The sequence below is a fragment of the Eretmochelys imbricata genome, chromosome 21 (genome assembly GCF_965152235.1).
Source record: "Eretmochelys imbricata isolate rEreImb1 chromosome 21, rEreImb1.hap1, whole genome shotgun sequence".
NCBI lineage: Eukaryota > Metazoa > Chordata > Testudines > Cheloniidae > Eretmochelys > Eretmochelys imbricata.
This window is the reverse complement of record NC_135592.1, coordinates 14,207,923-14,228,575: the sequence shown is the minus strand read 5'-3', so window position 1 is coordinate 14,228,575 and position 20,653 is coordinate 14,207,923. Positions and strand designations below refer to the sequence as shown.

The following is a 20,653-nucleotide window of genomic DNA, read 5'->3' as shown; positions in this document are numbered from 1 at the left end:
ACAAGGCAGTTATAAGTGACTTGCCTGAAGTCACCCAGCAGGCCAGTGGCAGACCCAGCAATCCAACTCAGGTCTTCTGAGTCCCACTCTAGTACACTATCTACTAGGCCACTCTGCCTCCCCTATACATGTCTATTTCTTTTTTAAACCAAGCTAAGCCTCCATGACATCCTGGGGGAGAGAGTTCCACTGGGTAACGATGCACTATGTGAAAAAGTGTTCCCTTAAAGCCATTTTGAATGTTCTGTCCATTTCAAGAGATGTTCAGACCAAAAAAGGATCAACATGACCACCCAGTCTGAGCTCCTGCACAGCACAGGCCAGAGAACCATCCACAGGGATTCTTGCATCCAACCCAGAGCTCACGGCTAAGATGAAGCAGAACTTTCAGAAAGACATTCTGCATGTTAGCAAGGAGGGATGCGAAGCCTTGCCTCTGGCTTTCCTCTCTTTTGAAAGAACAAGGAGCAATGGTCTCAAGTTGCAGTGTTGGTGGTTTAGGTTGGATATTAGGAAAAACTTTTCACTAGGAGGGTGGTGAAGTACAGGGAATGGGTTCCCTAGGGAGGTGGTGGAATCTCCTTCCTTAGAGGTTTTTAAGGCCTGGCTTGACAAAGCCCTGCCTGGGATGATTTAGTTGGGGATTGGTCCTGCTTTGAGCAGGGGGTTGGACTAGATGACCTCATCAGGTCCCTTCCAACCCTGATACTCTATGATTCTATGAAGCCATCCAGAAGAGGGCTCATGGCAGGTCTTACTGGCAGAAGCCCACCCAGACCATTTAGATCTCAGGTTTGCACTCATCACAGAACAGGAGCTTTATTCTCCCTGTAAACAAGGTTACCGGTCCCTGGTAGTTCACAGACCCTGCCACCCCACCAAGCATATCCCTGCAGACTGCAAGTCTTAGGGGGAGGTGGGAAGACCCGATCAGACCAGATTCCTGAGCCCTTTGGCCAGGGCCTTGTCTCTCACAGGGGCTAGCAGCAAAGTAAAGTGGGTATGAAAGAATTTAAAGGGGCACAAGGTTTGTAAGTGCCAATAGACAGACGGCCCTGTAGGACAACAGTAAAATCCTTCAGGCTTTCCAGAGCTGGAGGGGTAATGGTTCTTCACCCTGCAGCGCTGGCTATGCGGCTTTGTTTGCTGTTCACTCAGGATTCACCAGGTTCTGCCGGGGAGCAGCTTCCTCCATGAGTAGCCCCAGCAAGACCAATAGGACCACTTGCAGGGGAAGATAGTACTCAGCATGAATAAAGGCTGGCACGCACTGGTCCTACGGGGCTGCTGTGGACACAGGAGTTGAGGGACTCACTGAGGTTTTGGTCCCGTGGTTATACTGAAAAATCCCGCCAATTTCCGTTTTCTTGGTGCCAGAACCAAACCATCAAGAAGCTTCTGTTCGGGTCAAAGAGAGCGTTTTCAAACCTTGTTTCGAAACAACCTTTTGAAAGCCAAAAGGCCAAACGATTTGTTTAAAAAAATATCAGAATGAACTGTTTCAAAGTCCTCGTTTTTACTGGGCTGAACCTATCCGCCATGTTTGCAGATAATTTCGGTCACCCCAGAACTGCATTTCCAGGTGAATTTCCTATTCGCCCAAAACATTTCAACTACCTCTACTGGCCTCTGCTGAGCGAAGGGTGGGATTCGCTCGCCAGCAGTGTCCAGAAAGCTTTTTGCCAATCCAGAGCTGGTGATGACGATTTACTATTTGCATTGCAGTTTCACCGAGAAGCCCCAGCCACGGACCAGGGCCTACGGTGCTAGGGGCTGTACAAACACAGAACCAAAAGACGATCCTTACTCCAAGGAACATACAGGATCAGCAGGGCTTAATTTGTAATGAAAGAGGTGCTGGGGCTCAAGCAATTTTTTTACATTCATAACCGATGCTGCAAGCCCAGAGGGGCCGGGGCTCTGACCTGCCAGGCCCAGAGGGGCCGGGGCTCTGACCTGCCGAGCCAGGGTACTGGGACGTAGCCCGAGCGAGCCAGGCATGAATTAAGCGCCGAGTGTCAGACAAGAGATAACAGCTCGATACAGATGGGTCGGGGAGCCCAACGGTGATGTTAGAAGACAAAGGAGCAGGTTGACCCGGAGGCGGATTTGAGCGCGGGCTTCTTTATTGCGATACTTGTTCCCCTCGACCCAATTGTCCAGTAAGCACTGGATTAATTACAGCACGCTCCTTTTAAATTTAAGTTAGTATGTAAATGCCTAAATCCGTTACAACACCCGCAACCCCCCCGTTAAGTAATAGAAACGCCCATGCTATTAGTAGACCCACCCCTTTCTGTTGTTCACAGCATTACGCATGTTAGGCATTTTTACCTTGAAAATACATTTCTTTCCCGTGATTTGTCGCTACAAATTCCCTGAATCAGCGGTTCTCAGGGGCGGGAGGAAGGGGCCATGACCCAGGGCTCGCTTGTGTAGCTGGGAAAGACGGGAGGGGGAGATCACACTTTTTTTACACAAAGGGTATTTTTTCGGACCACGACATTTCTTATGCAGCTGCAAGGCTTATTTATTCCCAACAGGCTGAAGGGGAGGGATGACACTTCTCTATTAAGCGAAGAAACGATGCCTGCCCGTGACTCTACTCCCTAATACCATCCCAGCACTCCAGCGGTTTCCCAGGTCTCTACTGAGCCCTAACATCTTCCAATAAGTGAGACAACACTAATCCACTCCTCCCTCCCAGGCTGATTGCCATTGCTGGTGTTGTTTATGAAAGTCCGTCCCCCAGCAGCCTGCTGGGTCAGATGGGTCACAGCCCTGGTGGGCACTGACCCCTCCAGATCCAGGCTCACTGTGCAACAGGTGGCAGAGGCCAGCAGCAACTTTGGGTGCTCACCTGGAGGGCAACTTTAAGGCAGCTGGCTGGCCTCAGAGCTCTGCCTTTGGGGCGTTGTGCCATAAAAGCATCCGGCCTGAAGCAGTTTCTCAGATCAAAGATGCAGGCTCTCTGCATACAGGCCTTCACAGCTTGCCTCCACTGTGTGATTTCCCCCCAAGGATCTTGCAGGGAAGTTAAGACTTTGGTAAAGACCCAGAGGAGGGAGCCAGTCCCACCCGCTGATTCTCTCTGTTGATATCTCTACCAGCATCCTGGATATGGGACCCTATAGGTGGAAGTGGCCCTCGGCGGGGTTCTGTTCCTGCCAGATGCTCCCTTTCATTCATTTCCGGCCCCTTTGAACTTGTTCCGTCTTCCCAGTAGTTAGCACAATGAGTCAAGAGCGTGGCTGCAGGACAGGAAGCCCAGGACTGCGTGTCAGCAGTCGTATGCATTGCAGATGGGGCAGGGGAAAGTCCTTGCTCTGTTCTGCTTGGTACAGATGGGGCTCCTGAAGTGACCTTTGCTTCCATGCTGCTGGGGCGCGCGAGGCACAGTGTGGGAGCGGAAGGAGACACATTACCCCCCGCCCCCCATCTCCCACCTTTAGGAACATCATGACTTTCCTGCAAGATTCCTCCAGCAAACTCACATCACATGGTATCTCTCTGGCCCCCTTTATCATATAACAGGATCTGGGCAGTTCAGTCATTATCATTTTAACCCTCACACCCCACCCTCCAGAAGGCAGGACAGTGCTATTATCCCCATTGTACAGATGGGGAACTGAGGCCCAGAGAAACTAAAGGACTTGCCCAAGGTTATAAAGCCACCTGTGGCAGAGCAGGGAATTAAGCCCAGCTCTCCCAAAAACTAGGCTGGCACCCAACCACTGGACCATCCCTCCTCTCACACGTGACACACACTGAGCATCATCAACCACCCCATTTGACAGGCAATGAAGACTCAGACAGAGGAAGTGACTTGCCTGAAAGCAGGGCCAGAATCCTAGTCTGGGGCTTCCAGCCGTGGCTTCCACCCTCCAGGCCGCTCTGCCTACCTCCCCCTTACAGAATTACACCTCACACTTTCAGACAATATTGGGTGGTTTCGCGCAGGTTCCTGCTGTGGAGATGGCAGCGTGCATAGGGGAGGAATCTCTGAAAGAGAGAGGGGTGGTGGGTATCAAGTCAGAGCAAATAAGAAGCCTCACAAATCCCTAAAACCAGCAGCAAGCTGAGCCTGCTCGGAGATCAAAGACATTTCGTTAAAATCCTTTTGTGGTGCCTGCACAAGGAGCCTGCAAAAGGCTTTTCCTGTGATATTTCCAGACCTGGCAACTCCTGGGTGCAGCTTGCACAGACAAGGGAGGGAAGCTCCATTTTCAGGTGCAGACCAGCTGAGCTCCTCATTCCACTGCTGTGAGGAGGAGGTTGGGCGGACATGGGAGGCAGGAGCTGAGCCATTGCACTCAGCAGTGCTAGGACCGGCAAGCAAGCGGGCGGGATAAAAATCAATGATTTTTTTGAAAAAAAAAAAGAAATTAAATTGGATTTTTTTTATTTAAATCAGATTTTGGATTGTTATTTAAATGAGTAAATCTGTTCTAATGAAATCTGACATTCGTATAAAAGATGTGACAAGCGGTCTGTAATTTTTGCCTGCTTAGGAATTTACCGTGGAAAGTAGGTCACGTTATTTTCAATAAAGAACGTTATCAACAGGTGCAAGAGAACATCAGCAAGAGAAGGCCTCCAGCTATAATTCCAGGGCTGAACAAATATCAGGTGCGGTGAATCCGGAAGTTAATGAATCAAAATTGATGTGTCAGACAGTAGGCCTAATTGTGGACAAAATAACAAGAGAATGGGCTATTTCACCCACCGTTCCCCTTTGTGGGTCTTTAAAGAAAGGAATTTTACTGAAGAACAGAGAGAAGGACGGGAGGGAGGAACAGACAGAGGCTACTAGAACAAAAACTTCACCATCACCGCTGCTGCCCGCACCCTTTCCCGAGACCCAGGCCTTTGTTAATCTGATCTTGAGAAATGTCCTGACAAACCAGGCTAGATAGAGGGACTCAGAGGACACTGCCCCTTTACCAGCTCCGGCTTGATCCCAACCACCACCTGAGATGAGATGGAATCGGATTTTAAGAACAGCTCCAGCCCAGCTCAACTCACTTCTTCTCTTTGCCCGCAAACACCAATTATATCATCTTGGATACCAGCTAAGAGACTGTCAAACAAGGGAGGGTCTTCCCTCTGAAATCTCTCTCCAGCTAAAGGGAACAAGGGAATGAAAGCCTTATTTAATACTTTACATTGCAAAGACGTTAACTGTTTTTCCTTCTTTTCTGTGATTTTAATAAAAGGTGAAAAGGCCGTTTCATGGTGTGTTTGCCATGGTACCGAGTAGGCAGAGGTCTCTGTATACCAAACCCCAAACCTTGTTTAACACTATTTAATGTTGGAGAGAGACTTGGTTATGCTAACACTTTCGGCCCATATGTTCATAGATCCATAGATATTAAGATCAGGAGGGACAATTGTGATCATCTAGTCTGAGCACAGGCCAGAAAACTTCCCCGATATGATTCCTAGAGCAGAGCTTTGAGAAAAACATCCAATCTTAGATTTAAAAATGATCAGTGATGGAGAATCCACCACAAACTTTGATAAACTGTTCCAGTGGTTGCTCTCACCGTTAAAGATGTATGCCTTATTTCCAGTCTGAATTTGTCTAGCTTCAACTTCCAGCCATTGGATCATGTTAGACCTTCCTCTGCTAGACTGAAGAGCCCATTATAAAATTTGTTCCCCATGTAAACACTTGTAGACTGTGATCAAGACTCCCTTTAACCTTTTCTTTGTTAAGATGAATAAATTGAGCTCTTTGAGGCTATCACTCTAATCCTTCAATCATTCTTGTGGCTCTTCTCTGACCCCTCTCCAATTTATCAACATCCTTCTTGAATTACGGGCACCAGAACTGGACACAGTTCTCCAGCAGTGATCACACCAGTGCCAGCGGGCCAGCTAAAGTTAGCTGTGATCTCTAAGTAAGTTAGAAAAGTTTCTTTACCGAATAGCTGGACAACCGTGTGTATTCCATGGCTGTCCCAGTCTTTAAAGCTCTCTGGTTTGCCATTTGGGTTAAGAGCTGGATTATGTGCAATGGGTGTCACTGGTGAGGGGAAAGAACTGATCTTATCTCTAGTTCTATCCCAAACCCCTAGAGAAGCCTTTGCTAAAGGATTTGTGTAAATTTCTGGCAGGCGTGATTTTTTTATTAATCCATGGTAGCCTAGTGATGTTTTATACTGTAGCAATTTTCTTGTTCAACAGGACCCACTGTTGGGCTGGGTTACCGTGCCCCCAGTCCACTTCTGCTTTGAGTGGGTTGGCTTGCGAGCACCACAGAATATTTGAAGCAGTTAGTCCACCCAGTTTACTGGGTCTGTACAAAGTATCTGCGCTCACTCTTGGTCTTTTTTTAATTCCATATACATTCTAAACAAGCGCTTCTGTATTTCTGCTAGGGTTTTATCTGGGATAATCACAGAAAGATTTGGAAACAAGACAGAGATCCTTAGCAGAATATTCATTTTGACTGTGGCTATTCTTCCCAACCAGGAAATTGCATGTTGCCCCCAGCCCGCCAGAGCTTGGTTCACTGGCTGACGGAGTGGTTTGACATTTCATCTTAGAGCTCTTCTAGGTTGTTTGAGATTTGAATTTGCAGGTACCTTATAGAATTTGTTACCCGTTTGTACTCAAATGTTTTCTGGAGGAGTGACTTTTCAGAGTCTGGCAAATGTACACCGAGCGTGTCAGATTTGGCATCATTTATGATAAATCCAGGCACTTTCCCAAAGTCCTCATTTCTTCAGAAACTAATTTTAGGAAAATGTTTGGGTTAGATAAAACTGATATTAGATCATCTGCATAGAAGGCTCTTTTCTAGGGTGTCAGGACCGGATTTTAACCACAGCATCAGCAACAGCTGCTCTAGCCTATCTCAAGGTCTCCTTTTTTCCCCCAAAAGGACAATTACCATCATCTTGGATTCCAGCTAAAAGACTGTCAGACGAGAAGCGTTTTCCAAAACACTCTCTCCCCCAAAAGGAAACAAGGGATGCTGTTAGAATGAAAGCCTGATGTAATCATTTACACTGCAAAGGCTTTAACTGTTTTTCCTCCTTTTCTGTCTCTTTATTAGAAGGTTAAATAGAGTTTTCATGGTGTGTTTGCCATGGTACTGAGCAGGTGGAGGTCGCCATATGCCAAGCCTTATTTAACACTGTCTGTTGTTGGACAGCGGATGGGTTATGTTAACACTTTTAGCCCATATATTCCATTTGAATTAATACAACAGGGCTAAACTAATTATAATCTATTACAATATTTAAATAAAAAAATAAATATGAGAACATAAGAATGGCCCTACTGGGTCAGACCAATGGTCTATCTAGTCCAGTATCCTGTCTTCTGATAATGGCCAATGCCAGGTGCTTCAGAGGGAATGAACAGAACAGGTCATCATCAAGTGATCCATCCCCTGTCACCCTTTTCCAGCTTCTGGCAAACAGAGGCTAGGGACACCATGCCTGCCCATCCTGGCTAATAGTCATTGATGGACCTGTCCTCCATGAATTTATCAAGTTCTTTTTTGAACCCTGCCATAGTCTTGGCCTTCCAACCTCCTCTGGCAAGGAGATACACAGGTTCACTGTGCGTTGTGTGAAAAAAAATACTTCCTTTGAATATGCTGAATCCGTGAGCCTCTAGCAAAAACTCTGCATTAAAGGCTGCTTTTCTATATAAAGAATCAGAGGCAAAACATCTAGCTTTTGAGATCACGCTTTAGAAATATTGCAAAACAGCAGCAAATAAGCAATGTATCATTTGCCATTTTCTGCCATACTAAAAATGTACAATTAATAAGAATATGAAAATATTAAGTTATATAATTGCTTAAATAAATGAATATAGTTACCGCGTTCCCCCCTCGGAAGCAAAAAAGATGAACTAAATCTAGTGTGAAGGCTTTATTTAGCTGTAAATCAACACATTTTAAATGGTTACGCCAAGCAATAAAAAGGCACTGTTCCTTAGAACGTAACTGACGTACAAAAGGAGGAAGTTGATTAACACACACAATTTAAATTGAGGCTTTCCACTCGGTGATTTAAGTCGTGATTTAAATCACTGATTTAAAGGGCCTTGATTTAATTCAAGCTGGCCTGCAAGCGGGGACGCTGAGAGTCAGGACTGAAAGCAGAGGTTTTTTAAAAAGGAACGAAGGATTCGGAGACGAGATCGTTGTGGGAAGCTGCTGAAAGAGCAGCAAGAACAGAGGTAGGGTGTGTGTGTGTACACACGCACATGAGAGAGAGAGAGAGAGAGCCCAGTGCAGCTGCCCCACCCCTATTTCTGAGGTGACCCAGTGGAGGAAGGTGCCTGGCTTGGTACCTATCAGTTTTCAGTGGTGATGCCCCATACGCTGTTCTCAGAAACAGGGATATACAGGGTGCTGCAGCTCGACCCAACCCAGTCCAGCTGTGCTCAGATTCTTATTACTTTATTGTATTGTGATGATAGCCACTGCCCGAAAGAGCCTACAACCGTCTCTCTGCATGGACATCAAAGAAAGCCACTTACAGTCCGTTTTATTTTTCTTTTCTTCTGCCTGTTGACATGTATTTATTTATTAACTGACAGGGTCAGGTATTTAAGCAGTTTACCAGCTCTTTCACTAGGAAGGTAGATGCAGACCGATGTAGCTTTAGACAAAACCAGGTACATTCATTCAGGGGAGTCCTAGGGCTGGTGTTAGACAGGAGCTGCGGCTGGATTATCATAATGGTCCCTTCTGGCCTTAACCTCGATGAATGTAGGAAGGTCACTAAAAAGCCTAAATCTCCTATTTGCCACAAAAAAACAAAGTAAAACGTCACCTGGGCCTGCTGGCATCTCAGCGTCCTGTGCATTAGAGCCTAAACACATCATCCAAAGGGTCACCATGCTCTCCCCAAACCAGGCACTCACTAGCATGGCTTGGCAGTCACTTTCCAAGATGGCCTGTCAGTCAGTCAGACACCTCTACAAGCAGGACGAGCTTGCCAAGAGCTCAGCACGCTGGGTGTACATTGGGTGCTGAGTTCTTTGGAACATCTGACCCTGGCTATGCTTGGGAACCTTGCCCTGAGCTGTATTGAAAATCACGGTCGGGTGAGTGCTTAAAAAGCACGAGGGAAGGTTAGTCCCTTGTTCTGAACCGTGCATTCCATTCCCGAGCAAAGAGTTCTTCTCCGCGCTGATTTGGCCTTGGATCTGTGAATGCGAACTTCAGAGTGAGACATGCACCCAGCCAAGCAGAGGCAGAAGCCGGGCAGCCAAGCTGCTGCTGCTATCTGCCTCCCAGCTCCTTGGGTCACCTCTGGCAGCAGCCCAGAGCGCGTCCGTGCCGTGAGTATCCCCCGTTTGTCTTGCAGCCACGAGGCTCAGAACGTTCCAAATGTTAACCAGATGCCTCAGCTGCTTTGGATCACTTCACATGTGGCTTCTTACACAGCAAAAAAACGGGAGCCAGGCAAGGAAAGCACTCAGCACTCTGGGTTCCCTCACGTCTGCTGCTCTGCAACTGGACTTAATTTGATCATGCAGGTTTCTGGGAAAGTGCACTGTGGGGGAAGGGGTGGGGATGGGGGGACGGGACCCAGAGTTGAAGCAGGAGCTTTAGCTCCTGGGTTAACGCTCAGGAGTCTCTTGCTAGGATGCAAAACAAAGCGTTTCCTAGTGCACCAGCCTGCCTAGCGGTAACTGCAAAGCCTGCTTGCCCTGGTAGGCGAGCACTAGACTGCGGAACACACAATATTGGTCATCGTGGGTAGCAATCATATGCTGACCTGCCGTGGGGCTTCCATCGGAGGAGCCTTTGTGACATACCCTCTGAGCTAGCCGGGCGTTAGCCCCATTTTGCAGGTGCGGATAACAGAGGCCTGAGGAGGTCAAGTCAAACGGTTCAAACGTGGGGCCAAATTCAGTCCACTCACATTGTCCTCTCATCTGGCCAGTGGTCCCTACCGGAGCAGAACTTCCCCGTGGCCAGTAAATAACTGACTGTGAAGAGCCCTCCTGAAGCCAAGTGACCCCACCACTCTGGGGTCTGAAAAACAAGCAGGACCCTGAGACAGAAGCCCCAGAACTCAGGCGGATGCTGATTTGGGCTGAAGACCCGCATGGCCGCTTGCACAAAGATGGAGCTGAGGTGCTGGCCAAGGACGCATTGCTCCTGCTCCACTCACAGGGAGCCCGCAGCATCAGACAAGCATTCCCCCATCTGCTACCGGCGCACCTGCCCTGCCAGCAAACACAGAGTCAGTGCTCGCTGTGGGAGCTGCTGATCGGAGACAGGGCTCTGGGACAATTTAAGAGCAAACAGAACAGCCGAAAGGGCTGGCCTTATTGCCCTTCATCAGACAAGGTGGCAGCTACTTGTCAGAGCCCCACCTTGTCACCGGTGTCCACCATGCGACTATCCTGCCTTGGGCGGTCAGTGACTGTGGTCCATGTCGGGAACTTCCCTTCCTCAGGGCTACTCTGCTTAACTTATCTTCAGCGGCTGATTTAGAGTTAGTGGGGCCCTGTGCTCAGCTTCATTTATGGGGCCCCTCCGTGGGGCCCAGCCAAGAAAAAGAACATTCGCTCTTATCTTCCCCCAGCCCCTGTTTTCATTATTTTTTTCTTCATCCTCCTCCTATAAGTAGTAGGAAGTAAATTAAAATAAAGGGAGGTACCTTGATTGTTTCTGTAGTTTAACTTATTTGTCCACAGACCACTTGAAAATCGCGGAGGGTCTCGGCAGACCATTTAATGATCTTTCCAAATATTGTTTGTACCATTAGCGAATGATTGTAAAGTGCTTTGGATAAGAGGGTTTCGTTAACAAAAAAAAAAAATGAAAAACACATTGGAGTGCAGGGTCTGGCCAGGAGTTAGGGTGCGGGAGGGGGCTCAGGGCTGGGGGTGCAGGGTCTGGGAGGGAGTTAGGGTGCAGGAGCAGGCTGGGGGTTGGGGTGCAGAGTCTGGCCAGGAGTTAAGGTGTGGGACGGGGCTCAGGGCTGGGGCAGGAGGTTGGGGTGTGGAGCGCTTACCTGGGGCAGCTCCCATTTGGTGCGAGGGGTGCAGGTGAGGATGTGGAGGGGAGGGTTGCAGGAGTCAGGGTGGGCAGGGGTGCGTGTGAGGGGGGTGCAGGAGTCAGGGCAGGGGATGGGGGTGTGGGCTGGGGTTGCAGGGGTGCTCCTAGCTCCCTGCCCCACCCCGGCACCCTGTCTGAGTAGGGGGAGTGCGGGGGCCCTGCCTTTGCTCCACCCTGCCCCGATTCCACCCCTTCCCCAAGGCCGCACCCCTGCCTCTTCTCCACCTCCTCCCCCAAGTGCACTGCGGCCCCGCTTCTTCCATTCCCTCCCAGAGCACCAGCAAACAGCTATTTGGTGGCGGGGGAACTGCTGGGAGGGGCGGGAACACGGCACACTCGGTGGACAAGGTGGGGAAGGGGCAGCTTGGCTGCCAGTGGGTGCGGAGCCTGCAGCAGGAGCCCCAGGACCAAGCTTCTGCCCCTGCAGCTGCCCGGCCTTGGGGCCCCCTGTCATTGGGGGGCCCTGTGCCAGGGCAGCATGGGTTTTACTGTAAATCCACCTCTGCTTATATGCCCCCTACTACTGTAGTATCTGAGCCCCACCCAGTTTGTACCATGTACATGCATGGAACAATATTAGGTGCTATTATCCCCACTGTAGAGATGGGGAAGTGAGGCAGAGAGAGAAACTAAGTGACTTTCCCAAGGTCACCCAGGAAGGCTGTGGCACAGCAAAGAATTGAACCCAGGTCCCCACGTTCCCAGACCACCTCCCATGCCACTTGGCCATCCTTCCAGCACAGCCAACAGCATGACTGTGGCTAACAGCATGATCCAGTGGGGGCTGGTTTATCATGGCACAGGGGGCTGATAAACCCCACCTGGAAGACCATGGAAGACCACCTGGAAGACCATGCCTGCTTGCACTGCCTCTGAGCGGTCAGTCCCGAGTCCTCCCCAACCCAATGGGACGGAGGTGAAAGAGGCGAGAAGCGGCTGGTGCAGAGGTCAGAGCTGAGCCCCTTCTGCAGTGTGACAGGGTGGCAGCGTGTCTCTCTCGCTCTCTCTCTGTGTAAAGCCCTGTTGTGGTTGCTGACAGATTCCAGAATCCTATCACAGCCTGGTTCTCTGCTCCCTCGTGTCTTGGTGCCTGAACTGCCAGATACAGGACCCTGGGCTAGCAGCCCGCCCTGGGGTTTCCCAGAACACCAGCTGGGGCACACAGGCATGGGGCTTACGCCCTGGATGTCTCCAAACGGCCCTTCCTGACTCACCACCCCTTTAGAAGGCACCTATTCCTCTGCCCTATCCCATCAGCCAGTCATAGCCCGCTCATCCCTGGCATGCTGTCTGAGCCAGGCTACGCAGGGCAGGGACACGGTCCGGCACTTTATCACCATACTTCTCCCAAGCAGCCTGATCTGCAGCAATGCCGAGCACCCAGGTGTGGTGATCAACTCCTTTGTCAAGCTGGGCAGCCGCAGTTGCTCACTGCAGCGACGGGAAGGGCTCTCCCGTCAGCAGAGTTCTTCCACCGCCCCGAGAGGCAGCAGAATTCTTCTGTCGACCGCATCCTGTCTGCACTGGGTTGCTCAGGTGTGTGGATTTATCACACCCCACCCTGAGCGCCGTAGCTGGGTCAACCTGGCCTCAGCATCATCCTGATCAACGGTGCAGTGACGCGGTGCTTAAAGCTGCAAGCTCCAGACCCAGTAAGAATATTTTTGGAGTAAGTTTAACACATGGGGCCGGGGGTGGGGAGGTGGTTACACAGTGATAAACCAGGTATAAAATTATACTGGTTATAGCTCGGAAAAATCCTTCACAAACATTGTCTGTCCCAGCCTTGAACTACGATATTGTATCCCTGCAGCCTTAACTGCTACATTAGCAAGCTGCGTAGCGATGCGACCTGCTTTGCTACTAGTTTACTGTGGCAAATACACATAAAAGCAAAGAAATTCCCACAGCAACACACTTGTTAAAAATGTAAGGTTTAGCATGTAAAACAAGGGAACCACCAGGCAGTTCTCAGTCTGGAGCCCGGCTAACTGTACCCCCTTGTTGCCTCACTAGCTGTGCCCATGCAGTTGTGAGATTCCTGCAGGCTCCGGCCCCTCAATTCACCCTCTTGAGAAGGCCTAGAGATCTCTGAACAACTATCCTTCCGGCACTCCTGGGCTGGGAGAGATGGTCTTTTAGTTCCGTATTTGTGCGGTGCCTTGCACAACGGACTCTTGATTCATGACTGGGGTTCCTAAGTGCTACCACAATAGAAATGAATAATAATACAGAATAGCAATGGTCATATCATCATGGATCCAAAAGAGCAGTCAGAGCTCCGTTTGGTGGAGGGGGGGAGTACAGCTCTCAGGTGGGAGGGGTGCGTGCATACTGCCTTAGGTTGGTAGATAGGAGATGGGCAGGCTGCAGGGACAAGCCTGGTGCTGGAATTTCAACTGTGCATTCCCCAGCTGCTGTGTTTAAATTCTTAACTCCTGGCCAAACTGGCATGGATTTTTTTTCCCCTGTGAGATAAATAGAATATTCTTAAAGGAGAAGGCCAGTCTGGGCTAATCAGGCCATCATGCTCACCGCAAGAGATGGGGGGTGGGGGATTGCTCGCAGGAAGGACAGTAGCCCTGCCAGGACACCCTGTCTAGACAGTCCGACAAAGCAAACTCTGGCTGTTCAGCTGGGTTGTGGCCACAGCAGGTCCATGCAGTGTACAGATAGGTTTGCGGAAGTTTATAATTTAGAGACGCTCCCTTATAAGGGACAGTATGATGAATCTAGGAGTTTAGAGCTGTGCCCAGCAAGAGTGTGTGTGTGTTTGGGGGGGGGAGGGGGGAACCCAGCCGAGCTGAGCAGAGCGGTTCACCACAGACGCTCTCTGGTTTGTTTTATTAAAAGTTTTATTCCTTCCTCATTCACCGCTTTGTTGGTTAACGAACCCCAAGACCATTACTTGCTGTCACAAGTGCCGAACGAGAAGGAAACCGCAACTAATAAGAGGAAAAACAGAGAAAGATGAATCATTGGGGATCCTTAAAGAAGCGATCATTAAAGGTGGCTTGTAGAAAGGAGCAGCTGCTGCCCAAGTGTAAGAGACCATTGGAACTGCAGGCATGAGCTGGCTGTGATAGATGGGGCGATTTTCACGGGCAGTAAGGCTGTCATTCCAATGAGCCTCCAAAAAGAAATGCCACAGAAGATCCACGAGGGTCATTTAGGAATTGAAAAGTGCAAACAACGAGCATGAGAGGTGCTGTATTGGCCGCGGATCAACCACGACGTTACTAATGTGGTAGGAAACTGCTTTTCATGCTTGAAATTCAAGCCATGCCAACAGGCAGAGCTGCTGAGACCTCACCAGCTTCCACAAAGGCCTTATGAGAAGATTGGCCCAGACTTATTTACCTGGCAATCAAAGGATTCTTTAATAGCCACAGCTTCTTATTCCCTGTATCTAGAAATTTGCACACTGCACAGTACTAATAGCAAATCAGTGATAGCCAGCATGAAGGGAATCTTCTCCATGCATGGAATGGCAGATGAAATCTTTAGTGTTAATGGGTCACAATTTGCCAGTGCAGATTTAGGCAATTTGCCATAGACTGGGATTTTCATCACAAAACATCAAGCCCAAATTACCCCCAATTGAATGGGCTTGTGGAAAGGCCAATACGGACAGTAACGGACCCTTTGAAAAAAGATTTTTGACAGTGGGGGTGATTTGTATAAAGCGTTAGTGGTTTACCAACGTACGCCCCTGGAGAACGGCTTTTCTCCAGCTCAGTTGGTAAAGGGGAGGAGGATCAGATTTAATGTACCAATCACAGATAACGTGCTGAAATCTCAGGACAATGAAACTGTGCAGAAGATGAAAGAAAATCAGAATTGGAAGCAGAATTATTTTGACAAAAGGGCCGGGATCTCCCCATCTCTTAACCCAGGTGACAGAGCGTGCCTGAGGAATCACACATCTCATATTTGGGGCCAAAGGGGTACCATTAAAGAACAGCTGCCTCCAAGGGTTTATGTAGTCCAGACAGACAAGGGGGACACATTTTAATCAAAGGGATCTAGGAGTAATCCCAGAAAGTTCTAACACATTGACAGTTGATGTGGACTCTGGCCTTTCTAAACTGACTAGTCCTTAATCATCAACAGTCAAAGGAGAAACTGGCAAGGAACAAGAGAACAACTATTGAAAGGCAGATCCAGAGAGGGAGATAAAAACGTCCTGAAAGACTCAGAGGACTTGCTAACCTGCCTGGAGAAAAACCTCGCCTCCCCTCGGATCCTCCGTGTGACTGAGCAGCTACCGCAGCAACCCAGCGAGCGGTGGATCCCCAGGACTGTCCTTGTGCTGCAGGTGGCTCCTGGCTCCAAAAATTGAAGGTGCACCTCTTGCAAAAAGGGCTGTTGCTCCTTGTTGCCCAGCTGCATGCAATAATTGTGCCACGGGCTTTGTCTGCAAAGCTCCAGCATCCAGTAAAGGCAGCTGCTGTCCCTGAAATGGCTATTTCCTGTTCTCCTGTAAATACTCTGGATGAAAGGAGACATTAATTTTGTTTGTAATGTAGCCATGACTATTTTGTACCTTTCACAGAAATTTGAGGTTGAATGAAAATAGAGGCCATGACTGGAGAAAGGGAAAGGGGAAGTGAGTGGTAAAGAGTCACTCCAGAGAGATGTGCTGGTAACCTCTCCTCTCTAGGCAGTTGACACATTGGGTTTGGAAACGTGCTGGACATGGGTTGAGTATTTAATGTCCATGTTATAAGATGGTTGTTAGCTGTTTATTTATATATGTATGTATTTAAAAGCTAACTGGTTTCTCTTTAAGAGGGAAGACGCAGAGAGATGTTTGCGGAAGATTATAATGTAGAGACGCTCCCTCAGGAGGGTCAGTATGATGAATCTAGGAGTTGAGAGATGTGCCCTGGAAGCTGGGTTGAGAACCCAGGGTAGCTGTGCAGAGCAGTTCATCACAGACGCTCTCTAGTTTGTTTTATTCCTTCCTCAGGGACCCCCACGATCACTACGTGCAGCATGGTCTGGGGGTGCCGCCCCTCTCCTTCTGCCATGGAGCCCTGGGAAAAAACTGCCGAGGGGAGCCAGCCAGGGACTCCAGCCAGTAGGAGCAGAAGCAACCAAAGCAGGAACCTCAGAGAGCTCCCTGCAGTACATATGCATCTAGAAGCCATGCAGCTCCAGCCCCGCCACATCCAGCAACCTTGCAGCTCCCTTCCCCCCGCCCCCGCCCCACTGCCAGGCATACCCAGGGCCCACCATGGGTTTCAGGGTCTCTGCCGTGAAAAGGCCACTGAGCCTGGCAGCCCAGGAGCACCAGGGCAGCAGCGGAGAAGTGAAGGGGTTAAACATTTCCTATCAGCACTGCAGAGTTCAAACAAAGGGCATTCCCTGATTTATACCCCGCATTCTGCCCGGGTACAATGTGATGGCAATTAGACTCACATTCTATGGGCTTGGCTTTGTCAATAAACATAATAGCAAGGAGGATAAGGATTCCAGAATTTCCTAACTTCTGGAGCATCTCCCTAGGCAGCCCTTCCTCTGGGCAGGCAGTTCTGTCCCAGGACGGAGAGGGGGGCAGGTGGCAAGCACTGATTTGAACACTGGCTCTTTCTCTGCCCCAAGGCAGCACCAGCACTGGACCCTCAGGAGTCCCCGCATAGTACGGGCACCAGACCACTGCCTGCTTTGAATGCCCCAGAGCCATTATAATCAGACACTTGGCTTCCATGCCCCGCTCTGAGTCAGGAGTCACACCAGGGCTGTCTTCACATTCCTGCTGTCTGAAGCATGCCACTGCCATTAATCCTCTCTCTAGTGGTGCTCAACTCCAGGGCACGCTTCCTTGTTCTGTGCTGGCCTGGGAGTGTGGGGGGGTTACACAGCCACATGGCGCAAGGCACATGGCAAAGGAGCGCATTTCGCAGGCACATTCTAAAGAAACACCTCCCAGGAGGAAGTGTTGAAGCAAAGCGTTAAGTGTGTGGGCAAGCCAGAGTAGGGCAAGGAGCTCTGTGTCAGGTACAGCTTCTGGGGCTCTTCTCGAGGGCAGCCGGGCACTACCAGCCCCCCTTGTGGAGCTGGACACATTCACTGCTGTCACGATCGCTACGGGCTGGCCTGTCAACGTGGCAGGCGTGTACCGCACGATGGACGGACAGACCCTCTTGGCCATCCAGCCTGCTAAGCGGGATGGAGACACGAGGGGGTTGGAGACATGAGAGTGGCCCTTCTACTGCAGAGGGAGCTGGGGTGTGCCTGATCTCAGCCAGGATTACAGATGGACCTGTCTTCATGCTGTTAGCAGCAGCGTCCTGGCTGTGTCCCAAGGTGACTCTGACAGGTGGCAGCAGAGGCTCTGCTGTGCCCAGGGGCTTTCCTACCTTAGGGGGATCTTCACACGCAGGTAGCGATCCACCGCGATGGCCAGCAGAGCCAGGATGGAGCTTTCGGTGAGGATGAGGACGGGGCAGGCCACCGACAGGCAGGTGTAGAACTCCATCCGCGGCCCGACGTTGATAACGATGGCAAGTGGGATGACCAGGGTGCCCACTGCCACGTCAGCCACAGCCAGCGAGACGATGAAGCTGAAGGTGGCGTCCTGCAGAGCCTGGTTCTTCTTGACAGCCCAGATCACCAGGACGTTCCCTGGCACAGACACCAAGGCAATCAGCACTTCGATGGTGATGTAGGCAGCCTGGAAGGCAGAGACGGACTGTGCCATAGTGCCCTGGTCCCCGCTGGTGACAGGGCTCGTTGGTCACCTGCAAACACGTGGGGAAGACAGTTACCCCCAGCACTGGCATTATGCCTATCCACCAACTGGAGAGCAGCTGTGAGGACAGCAACCCCCACCTGTCCGCCCCCTTGCTGGCCACCTCCCTCGCCGGCCCATCCCCCAACTGGCCACCTCCTTGCTGACCACCCCTCCCCAACCTGTACACCCACCCTCCAGCCAGCCACCCCCTCTCCCACTTGTCCACCCCCCCCATCCAGCCTACCTTCTCTCACCCTGGGCACACCTCCCCCACCTGGCCACCCCCCCACCTGGCCACCCCTCTCCCATTTATCCACCCCTCCTCAGCAGCCCACTCCCCCCCCCCCGTCACCTGGCCACCCCTCCCCTACCTGTACACCCCCCTCCCACCTGGCCACCCCTCCCCCAGCAGCCCACTCCCCCCGTCACCTGGCCACCCCCTTTCTGGCCATTCCTCCCCCACCTGTACACCCCCCCCCTCCAGCCCACCTCCTCTCACCTGTCCACCCCTCCCGCAACTGCCCACCACCAACTCCCACCTGTGGACCCCCTCCCTCACCTGTCCACCTTCCACCCCCCTCACCTAGGCAGGTCCCTGCCCCCCCGGAGCAGCGGGCGCCTCCCAGCCGCGCCGGCCCGGCTCCGAAGTGGCTGCGCCCCGGACGCCCGTGCGCTCCTCGCCCCGCGGCTCCCGACCGTGCAGCCGGCCGGCCCCCGACGGGGCAGCGGCGGACTCAGCCCGTCCGAGCGGCCGCCGGGGCTACGGGGGTCTCCTCCATCCCGCCCCCCCGGCCCCCCGCGCCTGCAGCCGGCTCCTTGCCCTCGGCCGCCCGGGCTGGGGCGCAGCCGCGGCGCTCACCAGCCGGGCTCCGCTCGCCGCCTGCGGCCGCCCCGGCAATCACATGGCCACCCGCGCCGCGCTCTCGCCCGGCAACATTTTAAAGAGCTAGCGGCGGCCGGGCAGGGGGGGCCGGCGGCCGGGGGCTCGGCTGCCCCGGCGCCCGGAGGGGCGAAGAGGAAGCAGGGACTGCAGGGCAGGGCTGTGCCCCAGCCTCAGCCCCCCCCCGCCCCACAGCCAGCTTCCTGCACGAGCTGCAGGCTCGCCCCCCCGCTCCCCCTCCTCCAGCACCGCCGCACCCCAGCCCCACCCGGGCCTCACCCCTCGCTGCGGGGTTGGCTTTGCCGGGGGAGAGATTAGCGCGTCCAACCGCGGAGTCTTGCCCTCGGGCTCGGATGAAGCGCCAGGCACGGGCTGTGCCGGCATCACCCTCTGTCCTTGCCGCGGTGGAAAGTATCTGCAGCTCCCCTTTGCCAAGGGACCCGGCGCAGCCCGAGAGTGGGACCGTCCGCCCGGGCAGAACTCCCAGGAGGACGGCCTGTAAACACCGCCTGCGATCGGGGGATGACTTCCCCCAGCGCCGCCTGGGCCCTTTCCAAATCAAGCCCCCAAGCAGCTTGGCTGGAAGTGCCTGGGAACAGAGGCGATGCAGGAGAGGCGCTCATGGCCTCACCTGCACACTTGTGTTTAATTCACCGGAGCCAGATTGGGACCCCCTCATTCATGCTGGAGAGAGTCCAGCGAAGGGCAACGGGGAAATGATCAGGGGGCTGGGGCACATGACTTAGGAGGAGAGGCTGAAGGAACTGGGATTGTTTAGTCTGCAGTAGAGAAGAGTGAGGGGGGATTTGATAGCAGCCTTCAACTACCTGAAGGGGGGTCCAAAGAGGATGGAGCTGGGCTGGTCTCAGTGGTGGCAGATGACAGAACAAGGAGCCATGGTCTCAAGTTGCAGTGGGGGAGGTTCAGGTTGGATATTAGGAAACACTATTTCACTAGGAGGGTGGTGAAACACTGGAATGGGTTCCCTAGGGAGGTGGTGGAATCTCCATCCTTAAACACCTCTAAGCCCTGGCTGGGATGATTTAGTTGGGGAATGGTCCTGCTTTGAGCAGGGGGTTGGACTAGATGACCTCCTGAGGTCCCTTCCAACCTTGATCTTCTATGGTTCTATGTTTGGGAGCACCATTAAGAGTTCCTCTGACATCAGCAGGGCTAGGCACAGACTCAGAGACTATTCCGTGTTAGGGGAGTATGGTCAGGGCCTAGGTTTGGAGGCAGAGCTGGGTTTGAAGAGATGCCAACAACATTCAAGGCCACACCTGTGCCATATGCCACAGAAGAAGCTGGTTAGCGGTGCCATCCTGCTACCTGTGGAATTTCCTGGTCTTTCTCTCCCCCCCACCCCCCCTTGTATTACCCAATAGCAATGCACTGTCTGTGTTTGCAAGGCTGTGGAGTAACTATGAGCCCCTGCCTGGACCAATTCCAGCCCCTACAGTCCTAAAATCAGCATGCACAATTAGCAGAGACCAGAAAGTTTACCCAACTAGATTTGTCTTCGATTAATTAGGTGTAGTTCAAGCAAGAGTCTCAAAAATACCAGGGCGTAAACACCCACTGTGACCTGTGTAGCTATGAAACTGCACTGCCTTTCACTTTTGTGTCCCGAACCTTTAAACAGTGGAGCTCACGCAGCTCAGCCACCATTATGTTCCCAGGATTCAGCAGGGATACCCACTGTGCTCTCTCGGGGGAGTTGGCTTTTGTTCTTTCTTGTTCAGCTGGTCTCATAAACCTAAATGAAAGGTCATTTGGATTTACAACAGTGCTTTTCAACCGGTGGTCCAGGCACCCCTAGGGGTCTACAGACTATGTCTAAGATTTCCAAAGGGACTTGCATCTCCATGTGAAAGTTTTTAGGGGGTCTGCAGATGAAACCAGGTTGAAAACCACTGATTTAGAAGACCTGTTTGCTCTTTGTGGACAGCAAGTACAATAAGCTTTGTAAGGAGGAAGGATGGGTTGGTAG

At 51.6% G+C, this 20,653-nt stretch overlaps 1 protein-coding gene across 1 annotated transcript in view; it reads right to left on the bottom strand.

The window, feature by feature from the left end:
* The window catches only part of ADORA1 (adenosine A1 receptor), a 66,098-nt gene extending 48,348 nt beyond the window's left edge, over positions 1 to 17,750 (bottom strand). The window contains exon 1 of the mRNA XM_077839306.1: positions 17,410 to 17,750. Coding sequence (XP_077695432.1) covers positions 17,410 to 17,750 — 341 coding nt within the window. The remainder of the gene's footprint in view (positions 1 to 17,409) is intronic.
* Positions 17,751 to 20,653: the final 2,903 nt, after the last annotated feature.